Source organism: Sardina pilchardus, chromosome 13 (genome assembly GCF_963854185.1).
Source record: "Sardina pilchardus chromosome 13, fSarPil1.1, whole genome shotgun sequence".
NCBI lineage: Eukaryota > Metazoa > Chordata > Actinopteri > Clupeiformes > Clupeidae > Sardina > Sardina pilchardus.
This window is the reverse complement of record NC_085006.1, coordinates 9,300,560-9,315,248: the sequence shown is the minus strand read 5'-3', so window position 1 is coordinate 9,315,248 and position 14,689 is coordinate 9,300,560. Positions and strand designations below refer to the sequence as shown.

At 42.8% G+C, this 14,689-nt stretch overlaps 2 protein-coding genes across 6 annotated transcripts in view; both read left to right on the top strand.

The window, feature by feature from the left end:
- The first annotated feature begins 1,266 nt into the window (after positions 1-1,266).
- aifm4 (apoptosis inducing factor mitochondria associated 4) lies at positions 1,267-8,293 on the top strand. 4 transcript variants are annotated; one of them, XM_062552978.1, is made up of 19 exons: positions 1,267-1,348; positions 2,474-2,555; positions 2,656-2,765; positions 3,325-3,434; positions 3,546-3,590; positions 3,731-3,803; positions 4,013-4,125; positions 4,225-4,311; positions 4,433-4,524; positions 4,613-4,743; positions 4,877-4,992; positions 5,099-5,170; positions 5,278-5,341; positions 5,568-5,644; positions 5,733-5,850; positions 5,950-6,048; positions 6,152-6,227; positions 6,315-6,419; positions 7,183-8,293. In XM_062552978.1, exons 2-19 carry the CDS (start codon positions 2,485-2,487, stop codon positions 7,214-7,216), a joined length of 1,593 nt encoding a protein of 530 aa, XP_062408962.1. In that variant the 5' UTR covers positions 1,267-1,348; positions 2,474-2,484; the 3' UTR covers positions 7,217-8,293. The 4 variants fall into 4 exon arrangements, with proteins under 4 accessions (XP_062408962.1, XP_062408960.1, XP_062408961.1 ...); XM_062552976.1 differs by lacking the exon at positions 1,267-1,348 and adding an exon at positions 1,657-1,806; XM_062552977.1 differs by lacking the exon at positions 1,267-1,348 and adding an exon at positions 1,693-1,810.
- A 173-nt stretch (positions 8,294-8,466) lies between these two features.
- Positions 8,467-14,689, top strand: part of vps53 (VPS53 subunit of GARP complex) — a 26,421-nt gene continuing 20,198 nt past the window's right edge. For both annotated transcript variants that reach the window (XM_062552068.1, XM_062552067.1), the window contains exons 1-4: positions 8,467-8,648; positions 9,164-9,244; positions 10,826-10,875; positions 10,971-11,037. In XM_062552068.1, the coding sequence (XP_062408052.1) occupies positions 8,556-8,648; positions 9,164-9,244; positions 10,826-10,875; positions 10,971-11,037 (291 nt within the window). In that variant the 5' untranslated portion in view covers positions 8,467-8,555. The remainder of the gene's footprint in view (positions 8,649-9,163; positions 9,245-10,825; positions 10,876-10,970; positions 11,038-14,689) is intronic.

The window sequence follows — 14,689 nt, the reverse complement described above, 5'->3', positions numbered from 1 at the left end:
GCGTTATCCAATTGTGTGCAGTGATATTTTCAAATTGGTGCTGCCCTTCCAGTTGGGCCATTTTCATTACTCATAGCCAGACCCTAAATATTTCTAGATGTGGGTCTGGATTTCCAGGCTACATAACTGGCTTCATGGCACGTCAATTACATACTTAAGTGAAGGTGAAGTGAATTCACGCAGGCTGAAAAACACTAAGTTAGGTGTTTTTCTTTTTCACTGACAGGTGCCACAATATGAGAATGAGATACTCAGTATTCACTTCATCTGTAATGTTATGGCTCATTGGTCTATATTGACATTCTATATTGGATTAGACCCTCTCCACAATCTTTGCCTGAATTCTCTGTTCTAAAGAATGTCATGATCTGATCCGCTTTGCTTATTAATCTTGAGACACTCGTGAAATACACCAGCTGGCTGCATGGTCACTGTCCATGAGACAAGTCCAATGGAAGCCTTTAAAGCCTAAAAAAGATTTTCAGATAGCAGTGTGCTATAGGCTATAGTCTATAGTCACTCACAAGCAAGTATTCTGTAGCAATACGTTTTTTACTGCATTCAAAATGAACATCACTCAAATGGTGGTTGGTGGATTTGTATTCTGGTTAGTTGTTGACCCCAACATTCAGAGTAGGCCTACGTGGTCTTTGGCTAAATTAAGTCATAATGTAGGCCAGACTACAGATAGTCTAAAGCCATGGCTTCATGCCTTGCATGGCTCCCGCAAAATCCACAATCTGTTCACTGTGACCTGGAACTGTTCCACTAGATTCCAATCAGGCTTTGGGTTTAAACTCAGTAACATAGTGGGGAGATGATCCAGGACAGATTTTCTCCAATTTACTAGTGCTATTTCTAACTGCTATTTTCAACATACTCTATATGCAACTAAGTTCTGAAGTTTTAAAACGGGCATGGAGGTGAAGTGAAATGTAACTTTGACAATGTAAAACACTATATTATACACATTGTACACAAAAGGTTGTCATGTATGGATTCCCAAGAGTCCAAGCTTTCAAATGGTGTATAATAGGCTACCATAGGGTGAAATGTTTTGGGAGCGGTGGAGGGGGGGCGTCTCATTAATAAACTAAGTTAATAACATAGTCAGTAAAAGAAAGTAGGTTAACAAAAGGCATGAACTTGACCGGTGAACGTGAGAGCAGGGTTCATCAAGAGGTTATATGAACATGCTATTTGAAGTCCGCCTGTCGCTCGCGTATGCATAGGCCAGGCCAGACCCTCTGTAACTTAGGCTACATTTTAAAAGAGGAAAGAAAAAGTGACTCCTTAATTCAGGCCTTTAGGCCTACTTTATAGGTCATAGGCCTACATTTATTGTCAGGTGAATAACATATGTTTATTTTTTAAATTTTAAGTCCAGTTCTCATTTGATTAAAATCCACGAGTATGAGCTAATAATAGGCTATGGTGAAGAACTTCAATAGCTCATAACGGCAAATCTGGCCTATTCTTAAAACAATGCAATTTTAACATTTTGCTTGTTCGCCTACTTGCCATGCCTACATTTATAGCTGAAAAATACAGTTTTTCGTGGTGGGGGAAAAATAAGTTAAGAGACATTGAACCTGGTTTGTTACCAGGAAAGTAGACTAGTAGGCTATTGCAGCGGGCTTAGGCTATATAACGGTTGACATGCAAAATCTTCCATTCATAATGCAGAATGCTGAATCATGTTGTAAGCGTCAGTCGCCAAGCAAGTAGGTTTTAAGGACCGAGTGAGAGAGTAGCATATCGCTAGTCTGCTATCGGACCACAGGCTGTCTGTCAGTCAGGAGAAAGGTAGGTAGGCTCATCATTTTGTCGTGTTTAAAAACAAGTAGAAGGTCATAAAACTGTATCAGGCTATTTGTGCAGGCAAATGTGCCTTCTTCACAACACCGTATGCTGGCGAGTCGCCAAGTTGCCATTGACATTGCCAATGATTTAGTCGAGGTATAGGCTCTATATCTTCTTCTACCATTTATGATAGGCCTACTCATATGATTAATCACTGATTTATTTGTAATAAACGTCTAACTGAAATCATGGTAGATCAGCTACTTAGCTAGATGCTTGAACGGGAGACCAATAATCTTGCGTAGCCTAGCATTATCCTGTAGGCAGTGGATGCTTCGTGCTGAACTCCTAGCCAAACGATGGATCCTCGTGCAATGGTTGTCCGATTGATTTGTAAAGGCGCCTCTCAAGTTGCGAACAGAAAAGCTTTCGCGGCTGTTCGAGCGTCCAGTTGTAGTAGAACTAGTTACGTTACATCACTTCGAAGCTACAATGTTGCAGCTGGTACTTTAGATCGGTTAAGTAAACGCTGGTTTACCCGAACATCCTCATCGTATAGTACTCTTCAGCCAGGTATGCAGGTTTGTAGACAGAAATGTGTATTTTTTTTTTTTAATGTCGTTGCTGTTCTACATTCCTTAAATTTATCATGTGATGTGATGGTTTGCAGATAAAGGAAAAATGGCCAACTCAAATGACTCGTTGGAGATCACGGAAGTGGTGTGTTTGGAGTCAGACCTGCAGGATGGACAGTAGGCTATGTCATGGTCCCTTATGGTTGTCTATGTGTATGCGTATGAAAGTGAAAGAAAGTGAAGAATACACATTTGTTCCTCTTTTCTGTCCTGACAGGATGAAAGAAGTCGAAGTGGACAAGCATAAAATCCTGTTGGTCAAGAGCAAGGGCCAGTTCAGTGCAGTTGGCAGCCGTTGCTCTCACTATGGAGCTCCACTTATTAAAGGTAGCCATCATTTAAATTCTGCAGTGTTTGTTTTTGACCATAGGCCTATTGTAATAAACATATTTGGAGTATGCCCAGGGCTTGGCACTAATTAATTATGGTGAATGGGTTACAGGTCAGCACCATAAGCTTTGGCTGTAGTGTTTGCTTTAACCATGTGACCACATAGGAGGCTTATGAGTTGATAAAACCAATCTTACAGTCTAATGTAGTTTAGACAAGTTTATACTATTGTTCATCTCACCATATGTCTGGATAACCAGTTGAGATATCAATTGGATGTTAAGAGTAGGACACCATAGAAGGAATGTCCTTTTCGTTCAATCAATCCTTTACACACTATGTGGGTTCAAGAGAAAAACTATCTATGAAAGTCTATGAAGGTCTATACAGTATATTGAGAGAAAGTCTCTGTAAGGGATCCATTGGAGGACATAATTGCACACTCTTTTTGACGTTTGCGTATTATTTAGTCATATAAGCCATTTCCTATACCAAGGAGCAACCATATAGTGAGCAATCATAGTTGCTACAGTTCTCATTTATAAAATCTTTGCAGGGACTCTGTTGGGGGACAAAGTGAGATGTCCTTTTCATGCAGCTTGTTTCAATGTGAAGACTGGAGATATTGAAGAATATCCTGGCCTTGACTGTCTACCCACTTACAAGGTACGCTAGCGCACAAGCGTGGATTACAAAGCTCAAGAGTGAATTGCTTGATGAATCAATAAATAATGTTCATATCAATTTGTTTATATATTCTTCTTTTTTTCCAAATAGGTCAAAATTGAGGATGGCAAAGTATATGTCACCTTAAACACAAAGGTAAGTTCATGTCTAAAATGTATTCGTTTTATCCGAAATGTTAAGGTTAAAAACCACTGGTGTAGAGCAAAATGGAGCTTCATGGGATCATGGCTGTATCACTTAATGTGTTTGTGTGTGTCCCATCTCCATGTTCTCAGGAAACCAAGCGTGTGAAAGAGATGTCCCACAGAGCATCTGAGGTCTCCCACACAGTGGTGTTGATTGGAGGAGGTTAGTGGGTGATATCCTGTGTGTATGTGGGTGTTTGGGGGTGATTGGGGTGTTAGGGGGCACCGAGACACCTATTCATTGGATTGGAACAGGGAACTAGTCAGTACGAGGGTGTAGTGTCGTTTGCACTGCTGGACAGTTTGATGCAAATATTTAGAAACATCTTAAACTGTTCAATTATGCCAACGACAGACTGGTCTCAATCATAGGTCCTGCCTCTCTGGTTTGTGCTGAGACCCTCAGGCAGAATAACTACAGTGGAAGAATTATCATGGTCACCAAAGACAACCTGCCGCCCTTTGACAAGCCCAAACTGAGTAAGGTGAGACCTGAGGCCACAAGAAATGGATTTCTGCATATCGTTGCCAAGAATAAATAAGAAAGAAACTGGTTGTGCCAATGTCTATGTGTTTGTTCTCAGGCTATGAATGTCGAAAGAGAAAAGATCCTCCTGCGACCAAAAGAGTTCCTCCAGCAGCATGACATTGAGATGTGGATGGAGAAAGCTGTAAGGCACCAAAGCTCTTGTATTCAAGTATTTAAGGCTTACATCTTCATGTTATTGGTCAATGAACCATCATAGTACATGTCAGGTGGAGTGCATTTTCCCCCCTATTTTTTTGTAACAGGTGCTTTCTGTCAACACTGAGGCAAAGACAGTGAGTATGGATGACAACACAGTGCAGCACTACGACCAGCTGCTGATAGCCACCGGTTGCAAGTCAGTGTTTAAACTGAATCTTACTCGACTTGCACTGTGTCAAGGAGATTCATGAGGAAGATCGCTTACCCCTGTGTGTGCCCCTCAGAGCAAGGCGAATGGCTTGTCCTGGAGCAGACCTGGAGAATGTGAGACTATTGGAGAGCTTCAACGATGCTCAAGACATACATAGCTTGTGTGCTGGCAAGAAGGCTGTCGTAGTGGGGACCTCATTCATAGGTAACGGCAGCAGTTTGGTATTTGTTAGTCTAGATAATTACTCTGTATTTATATTAGTTTCATGTGAGACATTTTATTTAATTGTACTACTTGTAGTCATGTTTGCAGTTGAAGATTCTTGCGTGTTGTGTAGGCATGGAGGTGGCATCCTACTTGTCAGATAAAGCTGCCAGCGTGTCGATTATTGGAAGGTCTGAATATCCGTACCAGTTGTCGCTGGGACCAGAGATTGGCAGAATGACCATGCAGGTACGAAATTCTGTTGCATTCTTGAAGTGTTTAGAAGAGATTGGACTGAAAATGATCATTATGGTTACTTCCAGTTCATTGAATTGCGTCTTTTTTCTAATGAAAGATGTTGGAGGAGAAGAATGTGAAGTTCTACATGAATGACAATGTTGCTGAAATTTTGGGAGAGAATGGAAAGGTAACAGAATGTTGTCGCGAACATTTCTTGCCATAGTACTATCAAATATCATACATTTTTAGGCAGGCAATCAGGCAGTAATAATATATTGTGAAATATATTAACAGGTCAAAGAAGTTCTGTTGCAAAGTGGAGGACGCCTAGAGGCAGATGCTGTGGTCTTTGGAATAGGTAAAGTACAGTCCCTGATTATTTAGAGAGTATGTGTCTATTTGGAATATAGTGGCATTGAAATAGCCTAGGGTCTTAAGGTTTTCAGCATCACGGTACTGGCATGGTGTGTCATGGTTATTTTGGACAGATATTGTGTAGTAGTATTTGATTTTGCACTCAAGTAATTGCTATTTTACTTTAATAACGTAGTGATGTATTGTAAGCTGTTGTGCATTTTTCTTAGGTGTCTTGCCCAATTCAGATTTTCTAAAAGGAAGCAAGATCAAAATGGACCAAAGAAATAACATCATTGTTGATAAGGTGAGCCTTGATTTCATTCGGATAAGTGTCTAAATTGTCGGCTGTTTGTAAGTGGATTTGAGTTTTGAACCTTATCGTCCTCTCCCAGTGCATGCGGACCAATGTCCCAGACGTGTTCTCTGCGGGAGACGTGACGTCGTTCCCGCTAGGCATTCGTGGAGACGAGCGGGTCAACATCGCCCACTGGCAGCTGGCACATGCTCATGGTAACCAACAACCACCGACCTCAGCCCGGCGTTGATTTATAGTTAACTAGTGAACTTGGTGGTGATGATTTGTTTTTTTTTATTACGTATTGATAACAGGCAGGATAGCAGCACTAGCCATGGTCAACAAACCCACTGAGATCAACTCGGTGCCTTTTTTCTGGACTGTGCTCTTGGGAAAGAGCATTCGATGCTCAGGTGATCTTCAAAGTTGCTAGTAACACACTGCAGTGTACCTACAATACCACAATAGACTTGATAGACCAATTCCTGCTGTGTGTTTTGTTTCATATTTCTATAGGCCATGGTCATGGATATACTGACATTGTGTTCAAAGGCAGCGTGGAAGAAAGGAAATTTCTAGCATTCTACATGAAGTAAGACTTCACTCACAACATCATCAATACTTAACATTTTACTGCTGCAGGTGTCTTTATGACCTTCAATTGTTTTCAAATCTACAGGGACAATATCATGGTGGCAGCAGCCAGTCTGAACTTTGATCCCGCAGTCAGTCTCTTGACCGAAATGATGGCAACTGGCAAGGTCATAACCAGAGCTCAGATTGAGTAAGTTTTCAAAGTGAATTGAGTGAGTTGAGTGAGTGTGTGAGTGCCCACACCCATACTATAGGGCTGTGCCATATCCTATCATATATAGTGATAATTCTTCCCAATTACGTAAATTTGCCATATCGATGATGTAGTTGCATAATGATGTTTTTGCATATGTGCAGGGCTAAGAATAGCTCCGCCACTCATCAATTGAGAGTCAAAATCTATATTAGATTAATAAAATGAACGAGGACACTTGCCATTGGTGGGTTGCTGGTACATTTACATTGCAATTTCGACCTTGTTTGCAAGTTTATCAATTTCACACTGTAGTTAGAGAACTTTCTATATGGTTACCTCCACCAAGGAGGTATATGTTTTCATCGGGGACTGGCGTTTGTCTGTTTGTTTGTCTGTCTGTCTGTCTGTCTGTCTGTCTGTCTGTTTGTTAGCAGGATAGCTCAAAAAGTCCACAGAGTTTCAACAACACTAATGTATTCAGAGAGTTCTCAAGGTCCCCAAAGTTTCTCTGCTCATCTCCCTCAACCATCCCAGTTAGCTTCTCTTATATTTGCCATGGCTCCAACTTCGCCCTTGCACAGTCTAACTGTCAATGAATAGTAATGGGAAGATAGGCCAACATTACAGTAATTTAAAACAAAAAAATCCACCACTGACATAATTCATACAACTCTAAAATAAATATTAAACAATATTCAACTTTGCCTTGTGAAATATGGAATGGATCTTAAAAATCTAGTGTTTTCTTTTGCCTTAGATCTGATGACCTGAGTTGGTTGCAGCTGCCATAGCCTCTTCTGTGCCCACTCCTCGCCTGGAATTGAAGTCGTTTCAGTGTGGACATCATCTCTCTTCTTTTAACTCAAGTGTCACAAACAATAAATTCTGTAACTTCTGTATTTCATACGTTTGGCCAAATTTTGTATAACCTTCTTCAGGCTATTGCAAGTGTAACACACTTGGTTAATAGGCTTGACATTCTCAGGTAATTTTCAGTGTTTCATAGCATGTATTTAAAGTATTTGCATGAGATATTTAAACACAAAGCCTGCTCAAATGAATGAATTATGCATGTACTTACTATGGTTTACTGTAGCAGAAATGAATGGAAACATAATTGTATAAAATATAATATAATTGTATCAATGCAACAGGAGGTGGCTAATAGGCCTAATGGTGCCTTTTGTATTTAAGATGCCTATTTGTGCCTTTACATAGGCCTACAACAAGTATATGGAGTGTATCTAGACTAACTTGAAATCATCTCAGGAAAGAAAACTGGATTATAAAGGAGGGGTTTTGTTCAGGTTTTACCAATGACTGATTGGCAAGCATTCAGATTGCTCCCAAAGGCATGACATGCTTGGAGGTTGTAGCTCTGATGTGGCTTGCAGTTAAATTCAATGGTCTATGCCAATTTTCTTCAAACATTCCTTTTTTACCGGTTTATAAGCTTTCTATTGCTATGCTTTCTAGTGGCAGTCACACAATGACATTTGCATTATCTAAGGAATGAGTAACTAGACTGTGGCTTAAACCATGCTTTAATAACAATGCAATTCACAAGTTGCAGCATAACTAAATGTGTTAATTCTGATTCATCGTGCATCCTGACTTTAGAGTTTTTACAGAGACTAAACACCAGCCGTGTACAGTATGCTGATTATATTGTGGAATATGTGGCCAGTGTGCTGTTAACACAATAATAGGCTAATTGCTATTTCTAACATTTTGATCAAGATATCACTTTTTTTACCCTTGCTGTTAGACTTCCTACACTTGTTTTATGTTTTATGGCTCTTAATTGTAGCCTACGTTGTTGACGGGCTTATTCAATCTTATTTAAAATAAATAATATTTAAATAAGAGCACCCATTATCATTGTCTCATTTGTTATTTTTTTCAATTGAAACATTTTCCATTAAGTTGGTCCATTGTATCAATCTATCACAACCATACTAGACCATTATGAGGGCAGTCATAAGTCAGTCTTGTGCAGTTGCGTGACTGTCTTCCAGTATCCCATAAGCCTTCGCGTTCAGGAAGTGCTACGACGTTGTCAGTGACGCTGAATGTTACACACTACAGTATCTTTAATGCCACTGAGGTTTAGCTTTGAGTCTTATTATTATGTCAGTCATGGAAGAAGACGAGCTGGAATTTGCCGACGATTTGGAGGCAATTCTGCACCTCTCACCAGAAGTGCAACTGGCCATTGAACAGGTAACGTTAATCGTACAATCTCGTTCCGTCCGATGTTGCTCTCCTGTAAGCTTTGGTTTTGCTGACCATCTGGCAACATTGCTTGGTCCAAGTTGCTCCTGGTATGACTTTGTTAAAATATTCGTCATTTGCCAATTGAAGTCGCTTTTCTTATGCCCGTTATGTTGATCTATGCTCATAATCGAGCATAATATGCTTTGTTGTTCACTGATACTGTAAAATGCTGATGGCCTTGGCTGCCGTTTTAGCTAGTTTAGCTAGCCAGCAAGGTGTCCCTCTTATCGCTTGCCGAGGCTTAACTTCTCAATGGAAATGTGCAAACGCGATAATTATGATGATTTCCAAGACATTATATATATATATATATATTCATTTATTTATGTATTATGTTATGTTGCCCTTGATGGGAGGGCCTAGGTGTATTCCTTTGGAGATCTGTCAGATCAGGTGACAGTGGCCCGCCCCTTTGAAACAGTAAGCCTAATGTGATGTACAATTAAATATCTTTTTAAAAGGTTTTCCCAAGTCAAGATCCACTGGACAGACCGGACTTCAATGCTGTAGAATACATCAATACGTTATTTCCCACAGAACAGGTAAGACTTAATAGCGGATCTCAAGTTGATTCTCAACATGATTGAGTAAAACTCAAAATTATTTTTGCAGCCTCCGAAGTAAACAGAACCGGTTGGTCCAAAGGTCTGACGTAGGCTATATCAAACGTTGGTTGTGTTTAATTTTGCCAAAGCTACCGCAGTTCCTCAATAAATAGGAATATGACATTTCAGATTAGTGTATACGAATGGCCCTGTTATTATTTGAGCTGTCTAATTGGAGATCTGTGAACTCACTCACTCATATCAACAATCACTGCTCAGAGAATAGTTGTGTAGGGCTAGTCTGTAGAAGGAGGGTGGGTGTGAACAGCGTTATCTTTTCTGCTCTAAAGGTTGTGTGCATTTTCCACACAGGAAGGACATTTACATGTCAGAGCACTTATGCATGAGCTAACAAAAACTGTACAGTGTACCAGATTGCTCTAAAAACATAATTGGAGTTCCTGTGCTGTCCTCCATAGTTTAACTATTGCAATACAAAACTACTTAAAGGGATAATCCGGAGTGAAATGCACTTTAGATCAATTTTTCGGACTATTGGGAGTACATACGTTGAGTTGACACCAAAATCATGTCATTCGGATGTATTTTGAGAAAGTTCGAGCTCACCGTTTTTAGCCAAAACTCGTTAGCCTGGAGGTGACTCGGGCATGTCATTTCGCCGCTACAAAACGCTATTTGTATACCTCTTCTACTGTTCCAAACAACACTACACTTACGTGGTAGTGAGTAGAGGGTCCCTAAAGCCAAACCGAAGTATCCCCACGTCTTTATGTGGTCGGATAGAGAGTCCAGAATGAATTTAATCGAGTCAGTACCTTTCCGGAAATGTCGCTGTTGCAGCTAGCAACGTTTTCACAACACTTTACTAACATTTCCGGAAAGGTACGGACTCGATTAAATTCATTCTGGATTCTCTATCCGACCACATAAAGACGTGCGGATACTTCGGTTTGGCTTTAGGGAACCTCTACTCACTACCACGTAAGTGTAGTGTTGTTTGGAACAGTAGAAGAGGTATAAAAATAGCGTTTTGTAGCGGCGAAAGGACACGCCCCGGTCACTTCCAGGCTAACGAGTTTTGGCTAAAAACGGTGAGCGCGAACTTTCTCAAAATACATCCGAATGACATGATTTTGGTGTCAACTCAACGTATGTACTCCCAATAGTCCGAAAAATTGATCTAAAGTGCATTTCACTCCGGATTATCCCTTTAACTTCAAGGGATTTGGACTCTAGTAATTAAATGTAGTTAAAAGGTCACTACATTAACATTTAGGTAAACTACAGTGTTCATTTTGATACTGGTGACCATAGTGGTGAAAGGTTAAAACGCACACAATACTAAATGCTTATTTCCAGGCAGTTTTGAATCTATTTGTAGTAGTTGTGCTGGTGAGTGTCCACTAGGAAGTGCTGTGCTCCTTGAAAAACCCTTGTATTGTTGCTCCTGATGCAGATCAAGTATTTTTGTCTGTTTATGTTGTTGTTGCCGCATGGAGTTTTGAAATAAATGTAATCTATTTTCTTTCTTTCTTTTTTCTTTTTTCCTTTTAAAAGTCACTGGCCAATATAGATGATGTTGTGAACAAGATCCGCTTGAAAATAAGGTGAGCAGCATTTTCAGATGTTTATCAGTGACCCCCAATTTAATTAGACCATGTAACTAATGCAATTTTTTTATTCTTGCTGTGTTTGCCCTCAGGCGACTGGACGATAACATCAGAACCGTTGTGAGAGGACAGACGAACGTAGGCCAGGATGGGCGGCAGGTGAGTGGCCAAATAGAACTGTGCATTCAGTCCTCTGCTACGGCTTCAGAGAAATCATGTGTGGTCCAATTAGTTTGATTAGTTTAGAGTCATGACATTGGCTGAAATTATATCGGCTCTTTTATTTGGTGCATATTTTGTGATTGCTTGAAACTTGGCCCAGATTGATCAACGGAAAATGAAAAAAAAAACAAAAAAAACAACCATATGTTGGGTTGATGAATGATCAGTCTCTGTGTGTGTCTGTTCCAGTCTGTAATCCAGTCTGAGACTGAGACTGCAGTGTGTGGTTGTCTTATACCCTACTTTTGAATATCTGTGCCTTTTGGCATGTTAGTCTACCAGTGTATCTAGTCTTCCATGTGCCTAGAATGTAGACCGCGTCTGTGTGTGTGTGTGTGCGCGCTTGCGCAAGTGTGTGTGTGTGTGTGTGTGCGTGAGCGCACTTGCGCAAACGTGTGTGTGGCTGTGTGTGCAAAGTGTGTGTGTGTGTGTGTGTGTGTGCACTTGCGCAAACGTGTGTGTGTGTGTGTGTGTGTGTGTGTGTGTGTGTGTGTGTGTGTGTGTGTGTGTGTATGTGTGTGTGTGTGTGTGTGTGTGTGTGTGTGTGTGTGTGTGGTGTATGAAGTGTATGAAACGCTGTGACAGGGAGGGCCGGGAGATAGATGAGGGTAGCAGATTACTGCGAGTGGACGGTGCCCTGGCAGATTCCTCTGGCCGGGGGCGCCCAGCTGTGAGGGGACGCAGAGGGGCCGCGTGAGCCGGAGGACGCGGTCTGGGGGACGTCTGGGGGCTCGGCCCGCCGCTGATGGATGTGGCACCGGGGCTCTGGGTGGATGAAGGATGGCTCTCTGGCCTTCCTGCTGTCTCACCCTCTGGGGCAGTGCTTGTCTGGGGTGGAGTAGGAATTATGTGTGTGTGTGTGTGTGTGTGTGTGTGTGTGTGTGTGTGTGTGTGTGTGTGTGTGTGTGTGTGTGTGTGTGTGTGTGTGTGTGTGTGTGTGTGTGTGTGTGTGTGTGTGTGTGTGTGTGTGTGTGTGTGTGTGTGTGTGTGTGTGTGTGTGTGTGTGTGTGTGTGTGTGTGTGTGTGTGTGTGTGTGTGTGTGTGTGTGTGTGTGTGTGTGTGTGAGTGTGTGTGTGTGTGTGTGTGTGAGTGTGTGTGAGTTACAGAGAGTGCGTCGGTCTGTGTGTTAGCATGTGTGTTTGTGTTTACATATAGATTTATGTGTGTGTCTCTGTGTGTGTGTATGACAGAGAGTGTGTCTGTTAGGGTGTGTGTTGTTGTATACATATAGGTCTGTGAATGAATGTGTCTGTGTGTGTGTGTGTCTGTGGGAATGTGGGTCTGGGAGTGTGTCTGTCTGTCCCTCTGTCCGTCTACTTATGTGTCTGTATAAGTGTATCTGTCTTTGTGTGTATGTGTGTGTGGGGGGAATGTGGGTCTGGAAGTCTGTCTGTATGTCTGTCTGTCTATTTATGTGTCTGTATGAGGGTGTTTCTGCAAGTGTCTGTGAATGTGTGAGGGGTTGGTGGTGGTGGTGGTTAGTTACTGCTTTGGGTTTCCCATCTGAAGCTGGTCTGGCCCTCCATCACGGCAGACACGCTCCCCGCCTGCTGTCTGTCCCTCTCCTCCTCCTCCTCCATGGAAAAGGACAGGATGAGTCAGGAGGACCAGGATGAGATGAGGCTGCGGCGATCTCCGAGGTTGGAATTCCTCTCAGCCTCCGTCTGGAAAGCAGGGCAGCGATTATTTCCCTGTTTTTCGCTATAATTCCATTCGCGAACATCGGTTATTCGCGGTCCCCACTGCCTCTCGGAGGCTTTTTCAAATTACTTAAAGGAATAAAGCAGTAAAAAATGGTACAGCCTTGATTTAACACAGATCTTGGCCGGCTCCATCCGGGCAGGATGGCTGGAGGAAACACGACACCTGACTGGGAGGAATGAGGGAGGCTGTGGGGAGATGATCCCCCGGTCTTGTCTGGCGAAGGTACCGGACCACTCAGACATGGAAAGATCTTCTGTCTGGGGGTCCCCCCCCCCCCCCCCCTCACCCTCCACAGCCTCCTTTCCTACCGAGACGTTTCCATCAGACGCGGAGGAGAGAGGAAAGTCCCTCCACAGATGGAAAGGCCTCTCTGCGTGTGGGTGGGTGGGTGGGTGGGTGCTGAAGGGAATGCAGATAGAGAGACTAGGGTTGGTTTGACGGGGTATCGGGCGGAGGCCAAACACTTGCAAAACTTCTCCTTGTTTAGTCTGAGCATGTTTTTATCAGCAGGCAAAAGGGTGGAGACATCTGCTCCTGAAAAGGCGTCCCCAAGGTCCTGCTGATGGTATTTGTAACTATGTGTGTGTGTGGGTGGAGGAACAATGCTCGTGTGTGAGTATGTGTGTTTGTGTGATTTTGTATGAAAGTAAATTCAGATGTCTTAACTTGTCTTTTGGAAAAAGCCTGGAGTCATGGGTGCGCGTGAGGGTAATGTGTTTTGCTGGATGTTGCTGTGCGATTCATCCTCCCGGTTTTGATGTGAAGCTGGAGCTAAAGAGCAGCTTGATACGCACGGCCTCCGCCAGTCCGCTGTGCAGTGTTCACGCCGCAGATGTTCTCCCTGTTTAAATGCCATCACTCTCTCGCTCTCGCTCTCACACACACGTACATGTACGCACATACACACATACACACACACCTCTTGCTCCTCGAGCCCCAGAGCCCTTTTTTTTTGGTTTTCGTCCGACTGCTCAGAGTCTTCGCTCCGTGACGGGACGGTGCAGCTGTGCACCTTCACCGTGCGCCAGTGCCCTTCGCCCAGCTGGAGTGCCATGATTCCTCTATTCTTAGTCAGAGATGTGAAGGCATATTACCCCCCAAATCCCACCCGTGGCTCCTATTGTCCTAACTCATGACAGACTTCGCCTGGGTCCTCATTAACGAACCGCAGGAAAGAAGGCTAAGGTTGTCAGTCATGCTGACATTTTTTTTTTTTATTGCAAACTGAAAAGTCAGTGAAGGGGGAGGGCAGGGGGTTGGGGTCATTTACAGCAAAGGAAAATGATCAGACCTCATTTATGGTATCTGATTTGAGGGAGGGAGGAGAGGATGTGGGGGGGGAGCCAGCATCAGCCCTAAACATTTGTTGTCAATTATGCCCAGTCATTCAGAGGGGCTGCTTTGCAGATTTTTTCCTTCTGTCTAGTTTGGCTATTAACAGTAAATGTATATCCCACCCCTGAAAAGCAGCCCGAAAAGTTCCATATAAAACCGTTAGCCGTGTTGCGTCCCCCCAGATGGACGGCTCACACGAGGGGGTTTTATGGCTGTGTGGGAGCTAGTTAGGATGGGGATGTCTTGTGTAGGTTTTGGCATCAGAACCAGCCCATTAGGAATGCTCCAATAGAGAGGGAGAGAGAGCCTCCTCCAGAATTTAACATAAATATTTAAGCTAAACACAGGAAAGGCAGTTTACTGCTCGTGTGTGGAGGGTTCTTTCAGGCGTTTATGGACTTATCCTTCTCCCTCTCTGTCTCTCTTTCTCTCTATCTCACTCTGTCTTCTCTCTCTCTCTCTCTCTTTCTTCTCTCTCTATCCCCCCCCCCCCCAATCTCTTCCACAGTGGCGTTCATACCGCAGCGTTTTTTCCACAGTGCAGCACATG

What these genes read in the sequence shown, in the direction of transcription:
- aifm4 (XM_062552975.1), top strand. Translation starts at nt 2,163, where the DNA reads ATGGATCCTCGTGCAATGGTTGTCCGATTGATTTGTAAAGGCGCCTCT. An exon ending in ATGTCACCTTAAACACAAAG is followed by an intron (nt 3,591 to 3,730) that starts GTAAGTTCATGT and finishes CCATGTTCTCAG; the next exon opens with GAAACCAAGCGTGTGAAAGA. An exon ending in ATAACATCATTGTTGATAAG is followed by an intron (nt 5,645 to 5,732) that starts GTGAGCCTTGAT and finishes GTCCTCTCCCAG; the next exon opens with TGCATGCGGACCAATGTCCC.